Raw genomic sequence first — 26208 nt, 5'->3', positions numbered from 1 at the left:
GTCGAGTATTCACTCAAAAAGGCCATATCAGCGGGACTGTACCTAAAACATACACACAAAAAAAACCCTCAGATTATACTTGAATTAGACTTTTTTTTTTTTTTAAGAATTTAAACACTTTTTCTGTTACTTATAAATAATGTTTAACAGGTAATGTGGCAAGCATTTCTATAGGTAATGAAACTCTTAGAAGACAAACACTTGTTACTTACATAGGGACTTTGAGTTCAGCACAGACAGCCCTCATGGGTCCTTCTCCTTGATCTTTGAGGATTCTCACAATGCGCTCAACAGCCAAATATAAAGAGTTCCATCTTGTTTTATTTGGCTGTACCAGTTGTAACTTGCAGTGCTTCTCAACTGACTCTGCAGCAGGAGTCGACCTTGAAGTCTTGTTCCAGAGAGCCTGGGACTTAGAGAAGGCTGACCTTGAAAGTTTCTTGTAGGCCTCTGAACTGTTTGCCTTCTCAACATCCACTGTGGAAACCAAATTGAGTAAGTGACAGGCACACCGATGATGCTTTGGCAGTTGGTACTGGAGGCAATCATCTTCAGCCATAATGGCATCAACATCAACAAACTCAACCTCTGTCTCTTCATCAGAGCTATCTTCATCGGCTCCTTCCTCGGTTGTCTCCTCAGCAAGGTCATTGTGGTTTTCATCCAGTCAAAACTCACGAAAAGCTTTGAGAAAATTTTAACCATTGTCAGTTGTGGTTCTCACTATTTTCTGACGGATTTCATACTCTGTGTGTATGTCATTCAATGCACTTGCCAAGACATCAAATGTGTGATCCATCTACACACAAGAGCCACAGAATGTCTTTCAAAACTGGAGGAATCTAACCAGTGTGCAGTCACACCAATAAAACTCCTCCTCCTTGCAGTCCAACAGTCAGTTGTTGTGGCAATGTAAGCAGTCTTGCTCATTTCTTCCTTAACTTTTGCCTTCATGGTAGTCATGGCTGTCTCAATTCTGCGGCAAACCGTAGCTTGAGACATTACAACAGAGTTTGACTGCAAATCCTGGACTAGGGTCTGGAATGACTGTTGTTCTACGAGGGAGAAGGCTTGGAGACCTTGCACAATGAAGCGGAGTATCGAGTTGTCTACCGTTTTTTGAGACACTTGCCTCGTTTCCCGCAGCTTCAGTTGCTTGGTGTTTGAGGTCGTTCCTGGGTCGGTTTTCCTCTTGGAGGCCACCGAGGTTAGCTCACAGTACTTTGCCAGCTGACAATTATGTTTCCTCTGGAAAAGAGTGTAGAATTTCAGTTAGCCTAATTAAAAAGTATCCAACCCATCAAATCCAATTAAGACAGAACCTATATTCAATTATACACTGACACATTTTATTATTTTTTTTTCTTATGTTGTCAATAAATTACCTTTATCGGTAAGTTTTGGCCACTGTCTGACATCATCTACCCAATGTTCCCTTTCACCTGACATGTTCCTTCATGAGCAGGATCTCCTATTAGACATTCTCTGACTAGATGCTTTCATTGAAAAGCACAGGCAAGTGTCACATCGTCACACTCCGCAGGCACGCAGTAATGGCGGCAGGCAAGATGGCAGCGCCCGTGAAGTTCGCGCTGGATTTGTGTATAGCATCTCTTCTTAGGTAGCCTAGCCGTTAAAGCAAGTGCTGCTACCATACAAGAACAAATGATGAATTTACGATTTTCCCTCCTCGTCCTATCACTATTCAGTCATGCTACCTGACTCATGCAGTTTCACATTCAAGTACAATGTCGACATTAGCGAACACAAACATAACTCTGCCGTGTGTTATCTCGGTAGTCTAACCTATATGGCTAACGAAATGACTGTCCGTCAAGTTGGCGCAACACCAAACATGCAACTCTTAAAACCTAGAAATCTGATATTAAGAATGTTTTAGCCATGCTAAAATAGAGACTTCAGTTACCCTATTAATGTTGGCATAGCTTTACGTTTACTTAATCGTTTAAACTTCATAGACAAGCCTCGCGGAGTAGTTAACAAGTGATTTCACTAGCCATGCTGCAAAGGCTCATCTGACTATTGCAAACGTTCACTTAACCCTTACAAGCCCGACCGTTCTAATTTCGTTAAAATTTTAACGATGACCAATCATCTAATATCTCAGCTGTCCAATGACTGATTTTATTTCTGAAATCTTCCCCGTAATGCTGACAACATAAGCTTCAATTTGATATGATTGGTTAAGGGGTTTATGGCGCGAAATGTTTTGGATACTTGAAGATGAGTCGTGAAAAAAACTTTTCACTTCAGTCGTGCATTTTAACATGGACCGCCAGATGCCACCTGCTCTTCGTTGGAGTTTACCTCGACTGGAAACCACACAGCTGGATAAACTGAGGTAATATATATTTTACATCGTTTTTAGTTATGGTTAATCTTAATTTGTAGTCATAAAATCATGTTATTTGACAGTAATATGCTTTCTCATCAGCGTCAACATTATGGCATAGCGGGGGCTAAGTGCATCGTCATGTAACTTTAGCTAGCTGCATTACTCTGAACTGCTTGCAGTATTCTCGTTTGCTTTTGATATCAGTTATTTTCATTTGACGATTTCATTTAAAAACCTGTTAGTATATAACCTGTAAGTAAGTTTGTTTTCTAGTACCAATTTGCTTGTTAGGTAAGCATTATATTGGCAAGTCAATATAGCATACCAAAGCTGAATAAATCAATGCGCGCCGCGTTTCTAAGTTGCTTTCTGTTACATGAAATAAGTTGAGCGATATTTTTACTCCTCTCAATATGTAATTGTAGAAAACAAGATGTGAAATCACGGATTCTGTCAGAAATGTAGTGCTAATTAACGTATTGCCTCTCCTCGGGTTGTTACCTCGCTAGGCAGTTTGTAGTGAACTGTTTTACCTTGCTAACTTCTAAATGACAAACATCAGACGTGCTTGTCTCAACATTTTCTAAGATGGCATGACTTGATATTCTACTCTTCTCAATATGTAATTTTATATGATGTGAAATCACATATTATGTCAGAAATGTCATTATTGCATTTAAGCAGTTAGTTACTAAGTGAAATGTAATCTGTCTTTATCTTAATGCCAGCCAGGCAATCAGATTTAGGGTAGCTAAACCCATGTGTAATAAAATGACTTTTCATACTTCTAAATATTTTTGAGTTACTCAAAATGCTTCAATAGTTTAGGCTACCTCTTCTTGTGTATGTATGTGCACACACGCACACATCTGTAGTTTTGTGATTTTATTTTTTAAATTAATAAATGTATTACACTTGTATGATTTTACTGTTGTTTCAGATGGATGATGACAAGACCTACACAGACCTCCTTGCAGGCCTGAAGAGGTAGCTGACTGTTGATGAGCTTGCGCTCACAATGTTGAAGACCATGTGAGGATGGAGGAAGAAGGTATAGATTTAGGTGGCGTGCGTAGGGTGGTGTAGACTGCCACTAAAACACTGTGAAATAGACTTGTTATGTTGATTTTTATGTTGTTGTCCCAGGCATATGTGGTTTTACCAACCGGAACGGGTGGGAGGTTGTGCTTAGTAGGCCGTCGTATGCAAACACACAGTGCAGGGGCATGGGACGAAGAGACCCCAGAAGAGTTTCACAGTTTTCTGGGATTGATCATTGACATGGGACTTCACTTCCCTCCCTAATATCCATTGCTACTGGGGAACCAAGTCTCTGAAGGGATCAGGGAGCGTTGACCAAATGAGAAATACATATTGTGTACACTTTTTCTCCATTGACATTGCTGTTTCAGTAGTTTCTTATTATTTCAAGTTTGGCAATGCAGAATCTGGTGTTGAACCTAGGTTTGGTAGCTACAGCCAGAAAGACTTTGGCGAAAATCTATCACAACAGCTGGCAGGCATTTCCGTCAAAATTTCAGCCTCGCCTTCAGCTGCTCCAACTACTACTCTGTCGTCTTTTCATCAAGTACATATTCCTGTACAGCAGGAGCCAAAGAAAAATTGTTGGCTTTGTTATAAAAACAATACATAATAACACTAAAGTAGCTTGTATGGCCTGGAGTTTAGCGGTAGGTGACTGCTTTTTTGGTAAACAAAATTGCTGTCAGATTTGGCATTCTACAGAAGGGGATGCGTTTCGTTATGAGTCATAGGTCTTCTGTGCTTAACCTTCAGGTTCCCCACCCCACCTTTCCCTATCCTCCTCTGTGTGTGTGTGTGTGTGTGTGAGTTTGTGTGTATATGTGTGTATGTGTTTATTCTCAACAGGCTTGTTCTATGTAATCCACTTTCAAATGTTTAGACACGCTGATTTTTGAGTGATGTTGAAGTTGATTGTATTCCTAGCTTTTCATAAATAATACATTTTATAGATGTATATCATTTTCATATTACACTAATTTATATAAGGAAGTTGTATCTGTTGAATCAAATGTATTCTATGTCTCTATTCAGAATTGATCTTCAATAAATATACAGTATACTTACTTCCTGTATTACTGGTAAGGTACATGTTTTTCTTTTATATATCATTATTGTTGACTGTAGCATTTGCTTATATACAAATAAATGGTTTATTCTTATGGACCAAATAAATCTAAACCATTGTGTCTGACTTCATTATTATTTTTTATGCATACTTTTATGTTTTTGGTGAGAAAGAGAATGTGAATTCTGTCAACATTCTAAATCCCGTTTCCTGCATTTTTTTACACTTATCACTTAATTTATCATAACTTTTGAAAGGTTAATGATATTCCAATTCAGTCTTTTTTGTTAAATAGCCCACAACTTGCTGAACATGTCATACACTCTATATTTTTCTCTATCTCGTATAGAAATATGAGGAAAATTCATTTTTATGCGAATGAAATTCAATTTTAACGAATTTCGGTATACATTTGGAGAGGATTTTCAAAGACTGTTCATTACTATATCAACATTACAATATGTATTTTACATCATTTGATAGAACTGACCCTTCTGATTACAATGGTATGTATATCCCATTTATGGTATGTATTATACTCAAGAAATAAGGTTTTTTGTGTAAGGAGGTCCTCCAGCACCAAAAATGGAATGTTCGGCACGGGCACGAAAGGGTTAAAAACGTTAAAACAGTTCGACTACATACCAGAATATGCTTCCGCAGGTTGGACGGCGAATTTTTGTATGCAGTGATGTGGTTTACTTTCGGCAAACAAAGCATGCATTTAAAACGATAGGAATCGTTCATCCGTTCAGTAAACTTAAACATTTTGTCGAGATACGGCCATGGGTGCGAGTACTCGACAGGGCATCCACCTTCATCTCTGTCTCCATCTACCTCCATCTTGCTGTCCATTTAGGAATAGAGAACGGTTAGACGTTGAACTTGGTTTTATAGCCTAGCGCACAGATGTGACGCAACCCTGATTAGTGATAGGCTGTCACCTGTGAACAAACCATCACATTTTAGAAGAGAGGGGAGGGGGGGACAGAGTTTCGATATAGGCTAGACCTAGTTTATTGAAAGTTAAAAGTAACGAGAGCCTTAACAGAAATGTAGTGAAGTTAAAAGTACGATTTTTGTCATTCAGATGTAGTGAAGTGAAAGTGAAAGTATTTAAAAAAAAATTAACTCAAGTGAAGTACAAATACTCAAAATCTGTACTTAAGTACAGTACTTAAGTAAATGTACTTCGTTACTGCCCACCTCTGGGTAGAGCCAATCAGGACGCAGGGCGGGAGTTTCATAGATGCGACGTAGCGTAGAAGTGACTGTGAGACTGTTCTCAGCGTCACGGGTTGGCTTCGATGTGAGTGGTTGAAGTAGCACGTCAATAGATGACGGACACGTGGCTTATCCAATCTTATGCAAGGATTTTTTTAATAAGGCCCAGCCTTCTGAAGCACCACTCCAATGGATCGATCCCAGATGGATGAGGGTAGCTTGGCGGCATGAAATTCATCTGGCGAGAGTCAGGTTAAGGAAATCAAGGCCCTGACTTCAATCCAATTGAACAGTTTTGGAAGTTAACTATATATCAGGATTAACAAAAGGGACCCCTGGAATCTTCAATATTAAACGACTATCTGTTTAAAAGAATGGGCCAAAATCACACCAGAATACTGTGACTGATTAGTTTCGTCATACAAGAAATGCCTTGAAGCTATCTTTACGAATAAAGGCTTTTCCAAAAAGTATTTAAGAAATTTCAGCAGGCTTGTTCAATACTTTTTCCCTGTGCCATTCCACTTTTTTACTCATAACTCTACTTTTAGACATTAATGTTTGGATTTTTATGTATGTGTGGATTACCTAAGTTAATACTAATATCCGAAAATTTCATGCAAATAGCCTCATTGGAAGTATACTTACTGAAAAAAATGTTGACGCGTTGAATACTTATTTTCCCCGCTGTATATATATATATATTATTTTTTGCTGGAAATGGGTGCATAGGTTCATCTGTAGGTATCTAATATCTCACTGAAATTTTACCCACTACTGATGGTCATTTGATTGAGTGATTGCAATATAATGCAATGCGTTCAAGACAACTCAAATTCTACACATAGGCCTTTTAAGGTTTGTGAAAATGAAACTAACTTGAAACTAAACTGACATTCAACATAAAATTGAGCTCATATTTCTATATTAAGTTGCATGACTTCAAAAAGCTACTGTGTGCTTTATTATTTTTTAGATGCAGGTGATGACCCGCGACTTCGGCAAATGTAAGGGTGCAATTTAACAAATATACATTACTACATATACATTACTACATTACTACAATATACATTGGCTGACGCATTTTTAACCAACAACTAACAACATGGTAAACAGTTTAAGTTTTAAAGCAATTCTCTCAACAATTTTAGGACAATTTAAAAACAGTAGAGTACAGTAAGAATAAGTGCATCAGTGAGTGCAGTTTTTAAACAGTTGAGTGACAGTTCAAGACAGGTGGTAAGTGCTAGGATCAGCAAGACTTGTTGTAAGTAGTGCTATAAGAGGAGATGTTCTCTAAAGAGCTGGGTCTTCAGGAGTTTTTTGAAAATGGAGAGGGATGTCCCTGCCCTTGTAGGAACTGGCAGTGTGTTCCACCAATGAGGAACAACAGATGAGAAAAGTTTGGATTGGCCTGAGCGTACCGGTGGTAGAGCTAGACGTCGTTCGTCTGAGGAGCTCAACGGTCTGGAGGTAGTGTATGTCTGTAAGAGGGCATTAAAGTAGGTGGGAGCAGAACCAGAGACTACTTTGTAGTCAAGCGTTAGAGCCTTGAATTTGATGCGGGCCGCCATTTGTAGCCAGTGTAGCTGGATGAGCAGCGGGGTAACATGCGCCCTTTTGGGTTGGTTGTAGACAAGGCGCGCCGCCGCGTTCTGGATCATCTGAAGGGGTTTCACTGTGCAGGCTGGGAGACCTGTCAGGAGGGCGTTGCAGTAGTCAAGTCGTGAGATGATGAGTGCGAAATGACACGACCGGGCGACTGAGGCAACATGATCTGAGAAGGTTAGTTGGTTGTTGAGAACAACTCCTAGATTTTTTGCAGTCCTGGTAGGTGAAACAGACAGGGAGTCAAATTTGATGTTGATGTTGTTGTCGTGGTGTATGGTAGCTGGGAGGACCAGCAGTTCAGTTTTTGAGAGGTTCAGCTGGAGGTGCTGTGCCTTCATCCATGTAGCTATGTCTGAGAGGCGATCCGTGCTGAAACCAAGGGGTCATCAGGTGGAAAGGACAGATAGAGCTGTGTGTCGTCTGCATAGCAGTGGTATGAGAAGCCATGCAAACGTATAATCTGTTCCAAGGAGGTGGTGTAGATAGCAAAGAGAAGGGGGCCCAGCACTGAGCCCTGGGGGACCCCTGTGGTGAGATGGTGAGGTGCAGATAGCTGTCCAAGCCATGATACGTTAAACGAGCGTCCTGTGAGGTAGGATTCAAACCAGGAGAGAGCAGAACCGGAGATTCCCATGTTAGAGAGTATAGAGAGAAGGATGCGGTGATTAACTGTGTCAAAGGCAGCCGATAAGTCAAGCAGAATGAGTACTGATGACTGAGTGGTCGCCCTGGCTTCTTTTAAGGCTTCTGTTACAGACAGCAGAGCCGTTTCGGTAGAGTGGCCGCTTTTAAACCCAGACTGATTTGGATCCAGAAGGTTGTTCTGTGAAAGGAAGTCAGAGACCTGTTTGGAGACTGCTCGTTCAATGCCTTTGGATAGGAAAGCCAGGAGTGAGACAGGGCGGTAGTTCTCGACTTGAGCAGGGTTGAGAGAAGGGTCATTCCATGTGAAAACAGCCAATATCGGGGTATCATGTACATGGTACCTCTCAGATTTTGCTGAAAAGCGGTGAAAATATGCCTTATGTTACCAAACGAGGGAATCTGAAGTTTCAGGTCAATATCTCAAACGGTTTGCCCGTGGCGTCCATTTGAATTTCGGGTGCCACGGCCCTAATTGACACATTGGAATTTCACATTTCAAAGTGTGATTTTTCACTTTTTGGGTGGCCTTAGCACCACAATTAATGATCATTTTTATTCTAAACAGGATTATTTGTTATATGTGGGAACCTTGCTCTTGCCAAAATGAATTTGAAGGGTATGGTACCACTAGTGGGGGTTTTATGGGGGTCCAAAAACCCTCTCCGGCAGATGTGACTCTTTTGGAACCCCATATTTGGACCCCCAAATGACCAAGTGGGCACTTGATGATCCTAATGGGATTTATACCAGATAAAGATACATATTTGTTCTTTCTTTTGACTATGAAGCTCCATATTTCTTCTTTCTTTTGACTATGAAGCTCCATAATGTAAATTTTATTCTTCATAATGCACCATTTTGGACATTGTTTCCAGAAGTCTGCAATGTAGATCAGGGAGAATTTAGTGATGATAAAGCATGAAAATAGTGGAAATGCTCAGTGATGGCAAACAATTAAATACTGAGACTGTCACGGATTAACCCCTTATCCCCATGAAAGAGACCCGCCATCAAACTTTTAAAGAACTAAATAACAAGAATGTTACATAGTGTAAGAGTTTGGGGGATAATGGGGGATAATCCTGAATTTCTCCTCGGGGATCAATAAAGTATCTATCTATCTATCTATCTATCTCATAAGGGGTTAATCCGTGACAGTCTCAGTATTTAATTGTTTTCCATCACTGAGCATAATACTTCCACTTCCAGTTATTTCCACTATTTCCATGCTTTATCATCACTAAATTCTCCCTGATCTACATTCCAGACTTCTGGAAACAATGTCTAAAATGGTGCATTATGAAGAATAAAATTCATATTATGGAGCTTCACTGTCAAAAATGTTATTTCTGGGGGCAGCCGTGGCCTACTGGTTAGCGCTTCTGTCTTGTAACCGGAGGGTTGCCGGTTCGAACCCCGACCAGTAGGCACGGCTGAAGTGCCCTTGAGCAAGGCACCTAACCCCTCACTGCTCCCCGAGCGCCGCTGTTGTGCAGGCAGCTCACTGCTCCGGGATTAGTGTGTGCTTCACCTCACTGTGTGTTCACTGTGTGCTGAGGTGTGTTTCACTAATTCACAGATTGGGATAAATGCAGAGACCAAATTTCCCTCACGGGATCAAAAGAGTATATATACTATACTATATTTCATTAAAAGAAAGAACAAATATGTATCTTTATCTGGTATAAACCCCATTAGGATCATCAAGTGCCCACATGGTCATATGGGGTTCCAAGAGTCACCTCTGCCGGAGAGGGTTTTTAGACCCCCATAAAACCCCCACCAGTGGTACCATACCCTTCAAATTCATTTTGGCAAGAGCAAGGTTCCCACATATAACAAATAATCCTGTTTAGAATAAATATGATCATTAATGGTGGTGCTGAGGCCACCCAAAAAGGGAAAAATCACACATGCCATCAACATTTTTTTGGTGACCCACCTCTCACCCAAACAGTAAGGAATGTTGATTCTGCCTCCAGAATTGTGTAGTACAGGCTACAATGAACTACCACACCAGTTTCCAGCCTTCTACCACTATTAGAACAGACATTATGGGCTTCCAAAAATGGCAAAAGATGAAATGTGAAATTCCAATGTGTCAATTAGGACCGTGGCACCCGAAATTCAAATGGACGCCACAGACAAACCGTTTGAGATATTGACCTGAAACTTCAGATTCCCTCGTTTGGTAACATAAGGCATATTTTCGCCGCTTTTCAGCAAAATCTGAGAGGTGTCTTGTACATGGGTGGCTTATGGTTAGTTTTCTTAACTAACGGTGTTACCTGGGCCATTTTGAACGCTGTTGGAAATGTGCCAGAGGTTAGCGAGGCATTGATCACATGTGTGATAGCTGGTGCGATGGTTGGGCTGATGGACTGAAGTAGGCTCATAGGTATAGGGTCCAATGAGCATGTGGTAGGACGGCTACATGTCAGGAGTCTAGGTACTGCACTTTCGGAGAGAGGCGCGAATGCTGAAAAAATTTTTCCAGCAGCCCCTACAGGTTGTAGGAGTGCGGTATCTGAGTCGTTTTGTGGGCATGTAGAGAATTGACTGCTGATTGCCGGCACTTTGTTTGTAAAAAATGAGGCAAGGGTATCCGCAGTAAAGCTGGATGGAGGAGGAGGCAGCTGAGGGTTGAGTAGCGATTTGAAGGTTGAGAAAAGTTTTCGAGTGTCTGTAGCGCTGTTGTTTTTGTCATTGTAGAAAGCCGTCTTAGCAGCAGTGATGCTGGCTGAGAAGGAGGTTAGGATCATTTAGGCTACAACATATAGGCTACAAATAGGCAATTTTCTAAGCATATACAAACTTGGAACTATGTTCTCATTCAGGAAAAGCATTGCTATACTTATGCAGAGTGATTTGTACGCAGCACCTGAAAAGCTGTAGTAGTGCTTTGCCTGAATGAGAATGTAGTTCCAAACATGTTTAGAAAATTGCTGTGTTGCATTTTACATTGAAATTTGTACACATTTTAATTATACTACATGACATGTAAACATGTAAATAGAACAATGTTTAAGTTCTTTGGTCACTTTTGGGAGATAGGCTAGTTGGATGCTTCAGACTGAGTTACTACAGGCAGAACACGAGAGGGGTGTGTGTCATCTTATCTAACTCTGGGGCAGATGGTGAATAACCTAATTTCCTAAAATGTTAGCATGTTCTTTTGAGCAAATCGTGTTTGCTTTGTTTCAGATCCATGACACCCATGTTATCCTGACTTATAAATAAATGAGATGACGATCAGGGATTTATGTTGTTTCTCTTCATGAAAACATTATTTGCTTTTCCAGGGATCATCATCCCCATAATTCTGGTCGCTTTGTTTCTGTTTTACATTATAAGGCGGCGGATCATCACAAACAGAGGTTAGTAGATTATAACATTGGTATTGTAGTTTGTCACACTGAACATGTGGTTGTATATTTGACATGAGTGCACTGAACAGGTTCCACATTAGTAGATTATGGCCTGGACAATTATTGATAGAATTTCCTATTTTCTACCTACATAATTTAAAGAAAAGATCTTGGCTCTAGGGTACTATGCCACCTGGGCCTGGGGACTGACACTTCAAGCTAAATTTGTTTGCATGCTGTGGTTGTAGTATTTAAGTAATGGCAAGGTATCCTAGGACAGGAAAAGGCTCACCAGGAGTTTCAAGGAATGCTGGGAATTGCAAAATTCTAAGAAAATAGTACAGGAAACAAAGCCCCAAAAAGGCCTTAGCTTTTGAGGTACCTTCACCCGAGGTAGAACAAAACACAACCATGTTTTTTATATCTTTGATATGTCTATGAAATGGATTGTTGTATAAAAATATTTTACTGCATAACTAGTTTTTTTAGATGGTATTTGAATCCTCCCAAAAACTGGAAATTGTGAAAATGTTTTCCTTGGTAGGATACAATTGTGTATGATGGTTCATTTCTAATCTTGGGGAAGGATTTAATGTGCACACTGGGCTATTCTATAGAATTACACAGTTATCATTTATGCATTGTCACTAGTACTCAGTTAGTATTCATTTTGGAATTGTAAGTACAAAACAATTTTAGTAAACTACCTCTTCAGCAACGACTTAAATCTGACAGCAGACCAATGCCTACATTGCCTTGACATTGTGGGCCCTATTATCATGGTCTTATCAAGCTTATTTAAATTTAGTGGGATATCCAGTCCACATCTAACCTGACTCTCGCCAGATGAATTTCGTTCCGCCTAGCTCTACTCACATCCATCTGGGATCGGTTCCGTTGAGAGTGATTTCGGCACCAGATTATATGGTAGAGCAAATCAGGACGCAGGGTGGGAGTTTCATAGATGTGACATAGCGTAGAAGCGACTGTGAGACTGTTCTCAGCGTCATGGGTTGGCTTCGATGTGAGTGGTTGAAGTAGCACGTCAATAGATGACGGACAAGTGGCTTATCCAATCATATGCAAGGATTTTTTAATAAGGCCCAGCCTTCTGAAGCACCACTCCAATGGATCGATCCCAGATGGATGAGTGGAGCTAGGCGGAACGAAATTCATCTGGCGAGAGTCAGGTTAGTCCACATCGGGAGTGTTTTCGTAATCAAATGTCGGGCAGATGGTGCAACAAGACGTTCCTATGTTTCTTAATCAGTCACGGGTGTGTTTTGAGCGTAACATCAATTAAACCAATGAGAATGACATCTGTCATTCCCTTTAACAGCGCGCAGTGCAACTTCAAAAGCACATCGGTATTTTGATAGGCAGCAGCGCATTTGAAGGAATCTGTAATGTAAATCCCCAGTAGGAGTTAAGTAATTTAGAAACGAGACCGGGCGAGACAGACGAGTCCAGGAAGTGACGTCAAACCGGAAGTAGGTACATAATCTAAACTTACTTTATTGTTTATGGATAATACAGCGGGGGAAACCTGTTTTTTTTGACAGTCTATGGAAAAAATAGTCGCATTAGGTAGAACCCTTTCATATCCCTATTCGTAATTAACATTTATTTATTAAATAATCGATTGCGTCTGACTGTCCACGTGATCTACCAGAGTCAGCTGGGAGGAGCTGGAAGAGACTGCCCTGGACCAGAAGCGATTCTAGAGTCTGTGGGGGCCCCAAGCAAAAAATCCAAGGGGGCCCTAGGTTATTAGGTTATTATGTTAAATAATAAAAATACAAAAAGCGTATTGGGCAATTCCATGGAAAATTACATTTTTTGTAACATCCATAACGCCAATAAAATATGATGGTATGGTAAGATGTGAATGATTACATGAAATTTGAGCATTTGCTATTTTTGGCTGAAGAATGTACATGAGAAAAAATGCACAAAAAATGAATGTTATCATTCCCATCATACAAATGTTAAGGAATTTCACTGGCGTTATGGATGTGACAAAAAGTCCATTTTCTGTGGAATTGCCCTATTATAAAAATGATTATATTTTGACATGTATCTCACAAAATATCATTATGAGTGCCTAGGTGTATGCAATCATAATGATTCTCTACAACAACTTTTTACATTGCCATGAACAAAGTAGAAGCAAAAAAGGGGTTTCTTTGTTGAACAAATTGGGATGCAATGTGAGCCTTGAATTGGATGCCATGCAGGAATTTGCTAGGATCTCAAAACCGGATTATGAACATGCTTTGCCATAGAGAAACACACGATAGCGTTGGATTATAAACATCCTTTGCCACAAAAACAGACAAAAATGTGGGGTAAGTCCAGCTATATGAAGTTATTATTTTGCTTTCACTACGTCTGTTTTATAACAGAAGGATGTACTTGGTATCAAATGATAGCTCTGTGTCTCCTCTTTCATCTGACATGCGTGGCATATCTATCCGATCACGGGTCCGCGAGTAATTCAAACGAGAGTAATGGGTGTGCAGCGTTGGTTTGTGTACATGACGTTATTATTTTGCAGTCTCTTCGTCTGTTTTTATAAGCCAGAAGAATCGATATACATGGTATTGATATACATGGTACCAATGGATAGCCCTGTGTCTCCGCTTTCATCTGGTATGCTTGCCATATCTATGCGATCACGGGTTCGCGAGTAATTCAAACGAGAGTAATGGTTGCGCTAGCCTGGAAACTAGACAGGCCAAGGCCAGGCTATGGTTGCGCAGGTGAACGCAGAGAAGTATAGACTGTAAGTATGATGCAATTTGATATAATTTCATGATTTTTTTATTTTTTTTTATTTTCATACTTGATCGTACAGACAAGTGCGTAGTCTCGTTGGAAAGCCCCACTTCTGCTCTGTCACGCAATAAAGGTTTCAATGAACAGTTCTGGAGCAATGTAACAAAGAAGAAAGGGTGTTTTTGACGCACTATGCGTCAAATCGGGTTCTAAAAAATTAACTCGTATGCTTGTCCTTACTGCATCGCGATTAACATGTTATGGCTGACAGCCCTATTACAAACATAACGTTAACCATCTCCTTGCTTAACTAGTTGTAACTGTCGCTAGCTGAAGTTTACTGTCGTATAGATGTAGCAAACCATCAATCTTTCTACCAATTAACATAGCCTACTATAACTTCATTGAGTAGGCTAGGCTAAATGCCAAACTCCGATGTTGATCCGTCTGCACCCTCGATTGACGTTTACCACAGTAGCCATAAATATGTGCGGATTCTTTGAACTCTTTTGAACACAGATCCGCTGTTTATAAGGCCATAGCATAGGGCCTACATATGTAGCCTACAGATGTACTGTTTGTACAACAGGGCAGGAGCACGCAAAATACATCATTCAATCTCTATAGACGCATCATTGTCAACTCTGTTATCATTAATCTAACACAGAATTAACAGAGTTGACGATAACAGAGTTGACATTTCCCATCATTTTGTGGCTTAGCTCCACATCTTAACCTCAAACTAGTTACTGCATGATATGTATAAAACCAGAATCTCATGGTTTTTAATCATATTTTTGTTTTTTAAAAATTGAGTGAGAGTTTCACTCCAATAACACAATAACAGAGTTGACGAATAATTAATCTACTGTTGGTGTGAGATACCATATCTCACGGCCTTTCTAAAGTTTCCTGTCAGAGGAATTGACACCTCTCTGTGTAGGAGTCATGCTTCATATTCAAAGTCTGCGTGGATTTTAAGCGGTTTTTGACAAGAACTTTGAGACAGACCAAAATTATATATTTTTAAACTTAAATGTTGCATAATACAGAACATATGTTATAACAGTTAGTAAATTAATCTCCAAAAAATAGATCGTAAGACTTGATAACATCATGTTTAGTCAAGTTGAATGCATTAATCTGTAGTCGGAGACAGTCAATAATACGGGGTGTAGAAGTAATTTAGTTAATATTTTGTGGATAAATTGGGTCTAAAATAAATATAAAGCATTGTTATTGGTGAAAGGGTGTTTTATTAGCATAATTGATATTTGATAATATTTGATTTTTGATAATAACTAAATCTTTATCATGGAGACTGGAAATGTACCCTGAATTATAGAATGACCCATATATCTATGTAATAGCCTGCATGGTGGTCACAATAGAGCGGGCAGATTTTATTTTTATTTGAGGGGTCACCGCCGCCTCCGCTGTCCCTCTTCTGTGCCTGTTCAAAAAAAAACTAAAAACACATCTTATCACTGAGGCCTTCAGCCTCTAATCCCCTCATCATCCCACCCAGCGCTCCTGCGCACACACACACACTTACTACCACCCTCTTCTTGTAAAGAGTTTCTAGAAAGCCACTATAAAACTTATTTATCATTATTAATATTATTTCTTTGCCCTATTAAATGCCATTACTACTAGGGCTGGGCGATAAAACGATAGCGATATGTATCACAATAATGTAATCGATATCAATAAAAATGCGTTCGATAGAACATTCGATAATTAAAAGCAACACACACCTCCCGCCTTACGTTGTCCATAAATAAATAGGCTAAATATATCTGGCATTGTAGCTAGTAGGCCTATGTGCAACTCTACCAGTATAGACGATAGAAGTAGGCCTACCTCAACACAGACTCTCAATGAGTCCTTGCCCCGTGCACTCTCTCTCTCTCTCTCCCTCTCAACAGGCGCATCCCTCCTCAGCAGGCACATGTAATCCAAACATTCACAATCGTGCAAGACAACTGGCTAAATTGCTATTAAATCCGGTTAGCATCATTAGCACTGCTAAATTCTAATCATCTCAATCCCAATGCAAATGGAAAAGTATTTTCCAAGACTCAAATGGGCCTGTCCCAAGGAGAAAAAGTATTCATTTGAAACTTAAACACACGTGGGGAAACTGAACAGTCTAACCAGTAGACTATGATAAACTAGCAAATTAAGCTACTTTGTTTACAATATTTCCAGGCTTCAACCAGTGCTGCTCATTCAGACTTATGTGCACATTTATTTATTTGAGTGTTTTTCATGATTGTGTTGCTATTTCTTTTCCCTGTTTGCTTTGATTGATAACTGAGGTGATTCAAATCAGAGGAAGGTTAAGTTTAAAATAAAAGTGTTTAAATTGAACTTTTTTCCCCTTCTGGTCCTTATCTGAAATAGATTTATTTAAAAAAAAAAAAAATCAATAATTATCGATATCGCCTGATATGAAATACTTATATCGTGATACAGATTTCAGCAATATCGCCCAGCCCTAATTACTACGGAAACGTATTAGGGCCACATGAAGAGAAAATAATTTTGAACATTTTGAGATAAAAATCAAAAGTTTTGAGAATAAAAATTTTCAACATTTTCAAGAAACAAAGTCAGAAATAATTTCTGAGATTAAAATCAGAATTTCTGACTTTAAAGTCAAAACTTCTGGCTTTTTTTTAATTTTATGTCAAAAATGTTGACTTTTCTTCTCAGAACTTCTGACTTTAATCTCAGAAATTATTTCTGACTTTGATTCTCAAATTTTGACTTTTATCTCAGAAAATTTGACTTTTATCTCAGAAATTTTGACTGTTTTTCTCCGAAATTCTGACTTTAATCTCAGAAATTATTTCTGACTTTGTTTCTCAAAAATGTTGACTTCTTTCTCGAAAATTAAAAAAAATATTTTCTCTTCATGTCCTAATACGCTTCCGTACATTACAAATCCCCTTGGGTATACAGTGCCAGCGCGCCGCACACGCACTGCGCGTAGGGCACCAAGTGCCTGGGGGGGAACCAAAAAATCTGGGTCGTGAAAAATCACCACAATAGGCTACTAGTATAAATAACAAATAAAATATGTCTAAAGCATGTTAATATGCAAAAGCAATACAAAAGTAATATAGGCCTAGACCTAGAATTAGTCGAGAAAAAGGTGAATCTCCTGTGCGGCCCTCTCTCCAGTCTCCCTCTGGTGCCCCCCTCCCCCACCTCCCAGTGGTCTGTTCGATTATGCCTTAATCCCAAATTTGGCAGACACCTGGCCTCGAAAAGGCACTAAGAGTAGGGGGCAGAAAAAAAGGAAAAAGAAGAGATAGCGGGATGATGCTTGCGCATCACTTGCAGTTAAAACAATGTTTAAAAAAATAAAAAAATAAAAAAAGTTTTATAGCCCTTGCGTGTATGCATGTCTACTGTATGCTTATGCCAAGCAATACTACCGTCAATAAACTTTGTAACGTAAGCTCCTACTAGCCATGTTCATGTTCAAGTGTTACCTTGCAAATGATTGATGCTGGCTAGCTATTTATTTTACGTTGTGGATATGGATTATTGAATGCATTTAGCAATCGGTGCATAAGACTAGCAACCCTTCCTCAGGTTGCTAGCTAGCAATAGAGTGGTGAAGTCCCGCCCCTTCTACTTCCGGTCCATGGGACCTATCTTTCAAAAAATTATGAACGGGAGTTAATGGAGAGATAACAATTATTTTTTGGTCCAGTTTGAATTGTGCCACAAATTTCACATATGATGTGTGTGAATTTAAAATATAATTTTTCACGTCAAAAAAAGTACTGTTGTTCGATAGACTTCAAAAGTTAAAGTTGGTTTTGTGCGAATCCACTCAGTGGACTACATCTCTCGTCTCGAACGATGTATGTCACCAACGTAATGAAAAGATAAGAGCTGTTATGCTAGTTAACGGTTGCATCTTGCTGCCTGCTATGTCACTTAACAGTATGTAATGTACAGTCTATGGACGATTACAACTTACCTGATGTGTTTAATCCTCTGACTCATGGTATTTTCTTCGGCAAGGAAAGCCCAATTAAGACCTGTTGCTGGTATGCTTGTACAATCTAGTGTGGCTGTGAATGAGCTAACGTCACTAGCGCGACTGATGGGTTTGTAGTCGTTGGAATTACGATCTTTTACAATGTTGTAATTCAATAGTTACGAAACAAACTGCAAACGTCTTTACATGAAAAATTGTCTTTAAAATTGACAAACATCATATGGGTAATTCAAGGCACAAGTCAACCGGGACCAGAAAATAATTTCTTTTTCGCCATAGACAGCCGTTCAAATTTTTTTGAAAGATAGGTCCCATGGAGGCAAACGGAAGGGGCGGGACTTCACCACGTATTTCTGATTATGCTTAAACTGGGCTTGCTATTTCTTTTAGCCATCAGAGATATAGTCAGGTAACGTTAGCCTATTAGCCTAGTTTGCTTTGCATTTCAGCACGTTTTTTTGCCGTTTGTTATCAATTATGATCAAACGATCTAATTGTGTAGTGAAAAACTAAGACTATGCTGACACTTTCACAACGTAATGAAATGATGAGTGGAAAACGGCTCTTAGTAAGGTGAACTTTGGAAAAACCCTGCAACTGAACGTGATATGATTTTGCCAAATTAGACAGCTTTAGATAAGTTTAGTTGTTCTATCTATGCGGTCATTTTCAAGAGGTTCATAGGCCAAGGGCTAGCCTGGCGAGCCAGACCCACATTAAAATGTAGGGTCTGGGCACTCACCGTTCGCAGTGCTCAGTCCGAGGGGCGGGATAATCAGTTGTCTTTCAATTTCCCTCTGCACGCAATAGAACAGCGGCAGCGCTATGAGTCCCATGCGTTTCCCACCAGCGGAGCTAGTTGGCTAGTTCAACGACTCTATACACGATTTCATTAGCCTGATTAAGTTTCGATTTCTGGAGCTCACAAGCCAACGGAGAGTTGCTAGACTAGCCCTGGCAGCAAATGTAATTTGCGGCCGCTAGGGGCGCGTCTAGATTTCTAGGCTAGCCAAGGGCGACATCTGTTGGTGAAACTGCAATTACAAAAAACCACCAAGCATTTGTGCACCCAAATGGCTAGCGCCGGCCCTGCGGGTATGCTTTAAATGTCTCCCATAGTACAAAAGGAGATGTGTTCGGTTTATTGTTAATATCAAAATATGTTTTGATCTCTGAGCGCAGATAGTCACAGAACACAGGATCATTCAGAAGCTGGAGGTCAGGTCTCCACAATGGCTTTGTTGAGGAAAAGTCAGTTAGTTGTAGAATGAATGTAACTGGGCTGTTTTCTGAGATCTGAAATTAAAATGTTATGGTAAGTGGAACTGAAGATGGGGCATCATTTTCCAACCATCAAATGTTGAATGCAGTTTAATTATCTAAAGAAAAAAACTAAATCCTTAAGGGAAAATAGTTTGAGCGCCAGTTTGAATTGATTTATTTGTATAGTACATTTAACAATGAGCCCATCAGCACTTTATTGTACAATTATATGTACTAACTGATATAATGTTTTCTTTAATAAATAGAGATGAAAAACCACAGCAAGTCCCAATGTAGCTTCACAACAGCAACAGACACTCAACTTGGCACCCTGGCAAGTGTTGATAACATCATTGGTAAGTTAAGCTGTAGTTTATTTGCAGGCATCTTTTATTGTAAAGTCTGGGGCAGCCCGAGACACATTTTATGTTAATCCTGGAAATAATGAGAAAGTTAGTAGTAATAAACTTTTAAAAACACACAAAAAACTGTAACATGTAAAATATTCTGCTAGCCTGGAAATCCAGACCCAAATCTGAAAGATTATGGGTCCGGCTACAATGAAAATGGCCCAACTCGAGGGGCGGCACCAACAGTGGCGTAACTATAGTAGGTGCAGCAAGTGCAGTCGCACCAGGGCCCGTGACCTCCCGGGGCCCGTCGCTACCCCCGCCCTTTTTTTTAAGAACATCATTAAGAATCAAACTATCAAATAAAAACGGCTAAATCAAATTACCATCTTTCTTTGTCGTCATACTATTTCGCCAGAGTATCTTTCTTTCTACTGAGATGCAGCAAGGATTTCTGGGTAGGCTAAGTGATTTGTTGTGATTTTTTGAATGGATGGTGGCTGCACATTTCAGTCATCGTTCCGACCAAAATGCCCTTCAAACACAAGAGCGGCTGCAAGAAGCGGCAGGAGCGTAAAGAGCAAGGGGAAAGGGTGGCAAAACTCCCGAAATTAGACCAATTTGGATTTTTAACCAAGAGTGACCGTGAGGACAGGACACCTAGCAGCAGCAGCAGCAGTAACTGTAAACAGTCATGCAACAGGTAGGCTAATCTCAGGAGGAGGCTACAACATCAAACATACAACATGTTGGATATGTCCTAGTAATCAAGTAGACAATAAATGGATGAGATTAGTCATTAGTAGAGATTAGGTTTGTAGGAAGATTTGAAACGTTAGCATTTCTAACCTGATGATGGTAGTAAAAAGGCTAGTTGTTATTTCAATATGGTGCTAGTTTCTATTGTTTGTGTTGCAGTCATGAAGTCGGTAGCGCAAGTGGCCCAACTGTAGACGACACTGTTAGTAGTCCAGAGTACTGTGGGGTATACTACGAAGCACGTTCGACATATCTAGGCTATGTAGACATATCGAGGCTTCACAAAGCCTTGACTCAGGGGTATACGTTAAGTGATACTACGATAGCAGTTATGTGATCTATTTGTCAAACTAGGCTTTCAGCTCAGATATGTGTGCGTTCTCGGTGTTGGGATGACGTTGGCCAATCGTAAAACGTGGAGACGCACAAGACCGCTAGCCTGGAAACCAGACCAGAGTCTCTGGCCTAGATCCATCCATAGGCGTTCGTTTATTTCCGGGTGGGAGGGCACAGTTTGAGGTTTAAAATCATTGGAGTTCCTTTGAACCAATCACTAACAACCGGCGTTTCGTCATACAGAGAAGTTTCTCTGCAGCACGCCCATAACAAGCACGGGTGCATCTTATCAGCAAACAATCACACGTTTTATCTGCGTAACTCTCGCCAAAATGCATCATATAGTGTTTTGTGAATGTACCCAAGTCAAACTTTCATAATGCATAAGTACGTCCAAAGCGCCACTTTTAAGCTTGTATGCGTTGTCGTTTTCGGGTGAAATGACCTTTTGAATGAGATTCCTATAGGGCTACTACTTTTTTGATACAATCGCGTCAAAATAGCTATTTTTTAAATACTATGAATGCTCGACACAACATGAAACTTTGATCGAAGTATCATCAGTGTCTCTACACATGAACTCGAGCATTGAGAACATTGTTGGTGTACACAGAGTTTACTAAAAGAGAGGTTTTGAACAACTCACTTGTTTTTTCTGCTCGCTGCCATCTTGCAAGGAGTGAGTTGTCCAAAATCTTTCTTTTTAGTAAACTATGTGTACACGAATAATGCTCTTAATGCTCGAGTTCATATGTAGAGACACTGATGATGCTTCGATCAAAGTTTCAAGTTATGTCGAGCCTTCTTAGTGTTTGAAAAATAGTGATTTTGACGCGACCATGTAGCCTACTAAACTAGAGTTTGACTCCGAGTATGTTCGTAGCCTATTTCAAGTGACAAAATCTATGACTAAAGTTTAGCTGACGATATAACATCCTACTCCACTTCGTTCGTGACACTCCTGTTAATAGGCTAAACTATTATTCACATTTGCTCAAAGATTTCATAAATATAAGCCCTTTTCGCTCCCTACGTTGATGTATTCCAAGCGATCTGCTTCAGGGGCGGGGACGTAGCTAAACACCATGCCTGAGTACGTAATCGCTCTCAGGGACGCCCTCTGTTCGCTGGTTGGTCGGCTGCCCAACTGCCGAAGTAAACGAGCGTGAATCAACCTATTCCAGACGGAGTACTGTAGGGAAAAGAAATCGACCGGAAGTACGTAGACAGGCCAATGCCAGGCTACAAGACCGCCTCTATTTAAAAACAATTACTTCCGCATTCATGAGCGATAGCTTAAAGGAGAATTCCGGTGTGATATTGACCTAAAGTGTACTGAAACATGATACCGAGTGTGAACGTATGTCTCATAGCCCATCTCGGCTTGTCCCCTGCACTCCAAAATCTGGCGCTAGTTAGCCGATGCTACCAACAGCTTTTTCAATAGTGGTGCTTCGGCATCCATGCAAATAAATCACTGTTTTACACCCATTTACGAGGCTCAATGTATCTCCACACTTCATTGGTAGACTTCCGAGGGCCCTGACATTTAAAACGAGACATTGAGAACTTTGAAAAAGCACTGGTAGTTTACTTACAAGACGATTTATACAGACAGTATCTTCACGAAGTTTAGCATTTGCAGCCATCTTGAATTTAGTCACGATAAGTCGAGCAACGAGTAAGAATGAACAGGTACTGTATGATAAGGGATCAGATTCCAAAAATAATTCAGTGGAAATGCATGGATTCCAGTTGCTGCTACTGGAAGAAACTGGAATCCATGCATTTCCACTGAATTATTTTTGGAATCTGATCCCTTATCATACCTGTTCATTCTTACTCGTTGCTCGACTTATCGTGACTAAATTCAAGATGGCTGCAAACGCTAAACTTCGTGAAGATACTGTCTGTATAAATCGTCTTGTATTACGCACGTCCCTCTCCAAATTACTATCAATGGTCCCATTGAGTTTCCATTGCTCAAATACAACACAGGCTCCGATGTGTACCTGGGAGGACTCGTGGAATTAAATTTTTTGGGATAAATGCCCCCAATCACGAACTCCATTCACACATGCATCCGGCTATCCAGAACAAGCTCATTCACATATTGTTCTTGCGTGTTCAGCAGAACATTACAGCCGACATTAATGAAGCTCCGTTTTTTTCCATCATAATGGACACTACGCAGGATCTGTCCAAGCATGACCAACTTAGCCAGGTGTATAGATATGTCACAATAGTGCGAAATGCAATGGATAAAGCTGTCAATATAGAAGTGATGGAGTCTTTTTTGGGATTTATGGAGACAGTAGATACATCCGCAAGTGAGTTGGCAGTTAATGTGTTAGACTAGCCTAGAAATCTAGACGCACCCTAGCTAGTCTAGCAACTCTCCGTTGGCTTGTGAGCTCGAAAAATTAAACTTCTATCAGGCCAATCAAATCGTGTATACAGTGGGCAGTGCTTCGACTTGGCCAGCTTCCCTCGCGGTCCGCGCGCGGGATCAGGCGGCATCACGCGACTTTAATTTGTATTTTTCCAGTGACGCTGCAACAACCGGCAGAGGTCTCAAGTGAGCAGGGTGTCTCGTAAAAAGAAATGGAGCTGGAAAACCCTACACAGACTTCACTACAAACTTTAGTAGACTGGTTTAGAAATAATTTAATAGCCAGAAATATGCCTGCCCTGCCCTAATAAAGAAATACTTGGTTAACGGCGAGTGAATCCCGTTTGCAGCCGTAGAAGAAACGCAGGACAAATTAAACATTCTGGTTTTCTCCGAGTGCAACGATGATAGACAGACATCATTTGGACAAAATATAGAGCATATTAACCTCCGTTGCTCAGCCAAATGCCTTCCTGTTATCACGGAGTTACAGGCGATAAAGATTTTTGATGGTCACAAGTTTACTTCATTAGCATTTATTTTTTTGATTATTAAAGAGTGTTTTTAATTTAAAGGCATGACTTCGTGCTTATTCAGTAGAGCATTTAGTGCTCTCCCCAATCCCAGACATTCACATTGCATGTTTGTTTGTAATGGATGCAACCACAAGATACGCTTGTCATAGGCGCCGATACCGTGGGTGCTCCGTCTCTCGGGCACCCACTGAAAACATCGAGCACCCACATTTGCCAGCTTACAGTCCCGGCTAAATTTATATTAATTTAAAATCAAACATCGCAGTTTATGTTAAATTCAGCATCTCTCATAATGTGATTGGATATGTTGCTGTTAATTCCCTACTCCATATACTAACCACCAATGAGAACGTCTCTCGTATGAAAAATCCTGACACTTCCCATCTGAAGAATTAACGCAAGGCTTTGTCGGGTCTTCAGCCCCGAATGTTTAAAATGTATATAGCCCTGAATATCATTTTGAAAGTAGTCTGACAAAGCTTATTGTTTTGTGACACAGCTAAACACTGGTACCTCATAGAACGTCTATAACATACTGTAGCCTAGGTGGTCGCAACTCACAAAAGTAAAGCAGATAGAAAGAACTCACGCAAATCTACTACTTACTAAAGCACATCCACTGTTTAAAGTCACAAACACAACGAACTAAGGTAACTTTTATGCATGCGCGAACCTATACCGGTAGATATGGCTGTGTAGTCTGTGCCATAACATTTATTCCTGCAGGCTGCCCGTTTTGGCTGTCATACTTTTAAATGGCTTCGCAAGAAGTAGGCCTACATAGACCATAACTTGTACTACTGTCATCTTCTTTAAGAACTTTTCCCAATATTTCCCATAGCCTATATCGCTTTTCCTGAAGGGGTGTCTTTATTATTTTAACTCGCGTCTTCAGCTTCTTTACTGTTGACTTTACTGTATTGATGCTTTACTGTATTGATGCTAGCCTTCTCATGATATTTTAAGTAGGCCTATTTGTAGAAAATATATATTTAATTAATTTTAACTGACCCGCCCGCAAATGACCTGAATATCGTTACAATATTTTGTTTATGACTCATAACCGCGGGCGACCGCTTAATTTCGGGCAGACCGCGCAACACTGTGAGCTATGTAGATCGTTTCTCGTACCATTTAATTTCTCAGAATTTAGGTCTACTAGGCCTACAATAACGTCATCACCAAATACATCTTTTATTTTTAGTTGATCAACCACAAAGAGTAGCATAGGCCTACTGTGCACAGTGCACTGACGACTGTAGTAGCCCAAGGTAACCAGTTGTTGTAGATGAGAGGCAACCCCTTGTTTCAGATAGCCTGGACAACATGTTACCTGGGTGTTGCCTACGTTATTAATTAATGGTAGCCTACAATAGTTAATTGATTCGTGTGACATATTAGTTGGCTCAAAGAGTAGGGAATCAGGATGGAGAGAGTCACGCGTGTGTTGCTTTTGCGGGATCGAATCCAGTTTAATGCTAGTTTTCAAAACATATATTTTTTTACATGTCTTTTGTCCGAGTGGCTGTAATGTAGCCGAGCGCTCATGGCGTATGAAAAGCGACTTCAAACCGGCTAAAACAACTTGTTTGTGAATGTCTGACAACTGCTGCAGCGCATGCACGCGCAAGGAAACCAGTAGGTGGAGAAACCAGAAGGCACACAACACCGGAACGATTTTAAGGCTATTTCGCATAGGCTACTCAATGGTGCTATTTCACACGCATTATAGCGACCCCCACGCACCGGGGTTAGGTGGAAGGTGTTAATAGACGACTGGCGTAGCCTACAGTGGACTAGGGCTGTCAAAATTGCTCAAAAATGAAGTTCGAATATCCCCTCTAAAATAAACACATGTATTCGAATACATTGGAATATCTAGGCTATATTATTTGCGCATTATGTCAGTGACGCGCATCATGTCTTCTGTTTTTAACTTTTTGTATGGTTATTGCTTGACAGGGGGGATCCCAAGCAGCTTTCAGCCATAAGGCATTTCCTAATTCACCCATCAGACACTGATATACAAAATGTTGAAACTATTTCGGCATAGCCTATAAGCAGTTTAATTAAATGTAATGTTAGTTGTAAACAAACGGGCTACTTGGTGAGACTTGGCCTCACAGATAGGCCTATTAACTGACCGCCCGATTCACATTGGCTGGGGGGCAGGGGGGGGCCATCAGACATTTGTTCCCAAGGGTCTATGAATTATTAATCCGGCCCTGCCCCCACGAACGCAACTTTCCACCTCTGAGACAGCTTAAAAGAAGTCTAGAGGACTCCTAACTCACTGACCTAGGCTGCGCAAACCACAGGCCTTTTTTTTTGGGCAAGCCTGCATTCGAGTCAGGCCTTCTGTTGAAGAATTTTATATAAATCCGGTGCTAACAGTAATCCTCCTACCCCCCGCTACCACAGCTGTGGATAGTGTGGCATGCTCACGCTTTAAGTCTTCA

General features: G+C 40.3%; 2 protein-coding genes across 3 annotated transcripts in view; one reads left to right on the top strand and one right to left on the bottom strand.

Moving 5' to 3' along the window:
• The window catches only part of igflr1 (IGF-like family receptor 1), an 86806-nt gene that overhangs the window by 44594 nt on the left and 16004 nt on the right, over positions 1–26208 (top strand). The window contains exons 4-6 of one of the 2 annotated variants that reach the window (XM_042107533.1): positions 6667–6697; positions 11249–11323; positions 19643–19732. In XM_042107533.1, the coding sequence (XP_041963467.1) occupies positions 6667–6697; positions 11249–11323; positions 19643–19732 (196 nt within the window). The remainder of the gene's footprint in view (positions 1–6666; positions 6698–11248; positions 11324–19642; positions 19733–26208) is intronic. The other variant, XM_042107534.1, reaches the window with a different exon arrangement.
• On the bottom strand, positions 754–5672 carry LOC121720979. The gene is made up of 2 exons (XM_042107535.1): positions 5112–5672; positions 754–1248 (listed from the first exon to the last, which is right to left on the bottom strand). The coding sequence occupies exons 1-2, from the start codon at positions 5319–5321 to the stop codon at positions 763–765; spliced, it is 696 nt and encodes a 231-aa protein (XP_041963469.1). The 5' UTR covers positions 5322–5672; the 3' UTR covers positions 754–762.

Source organism: Alosa sapidissima, chromosome 10 (genome assembly GCF_018492685.1).
Source record: "Alosa sapidissima isolate fAloSap1 chromosome 10, fAloSap1.pri, whole genome shotgun sequence".
NCBI classification, from domain to species: Eukaryota; Metazoa; Chordata; class Actinopteri; order Clupeiformes; family Clupeidae; genus Alosa; species Alosa sapidissima.
The sequence above is the reverse complement of the archived record's forward strand: the minus strand, read 5'-3'. Positions and strand labels throughout refer to the sequence as shown.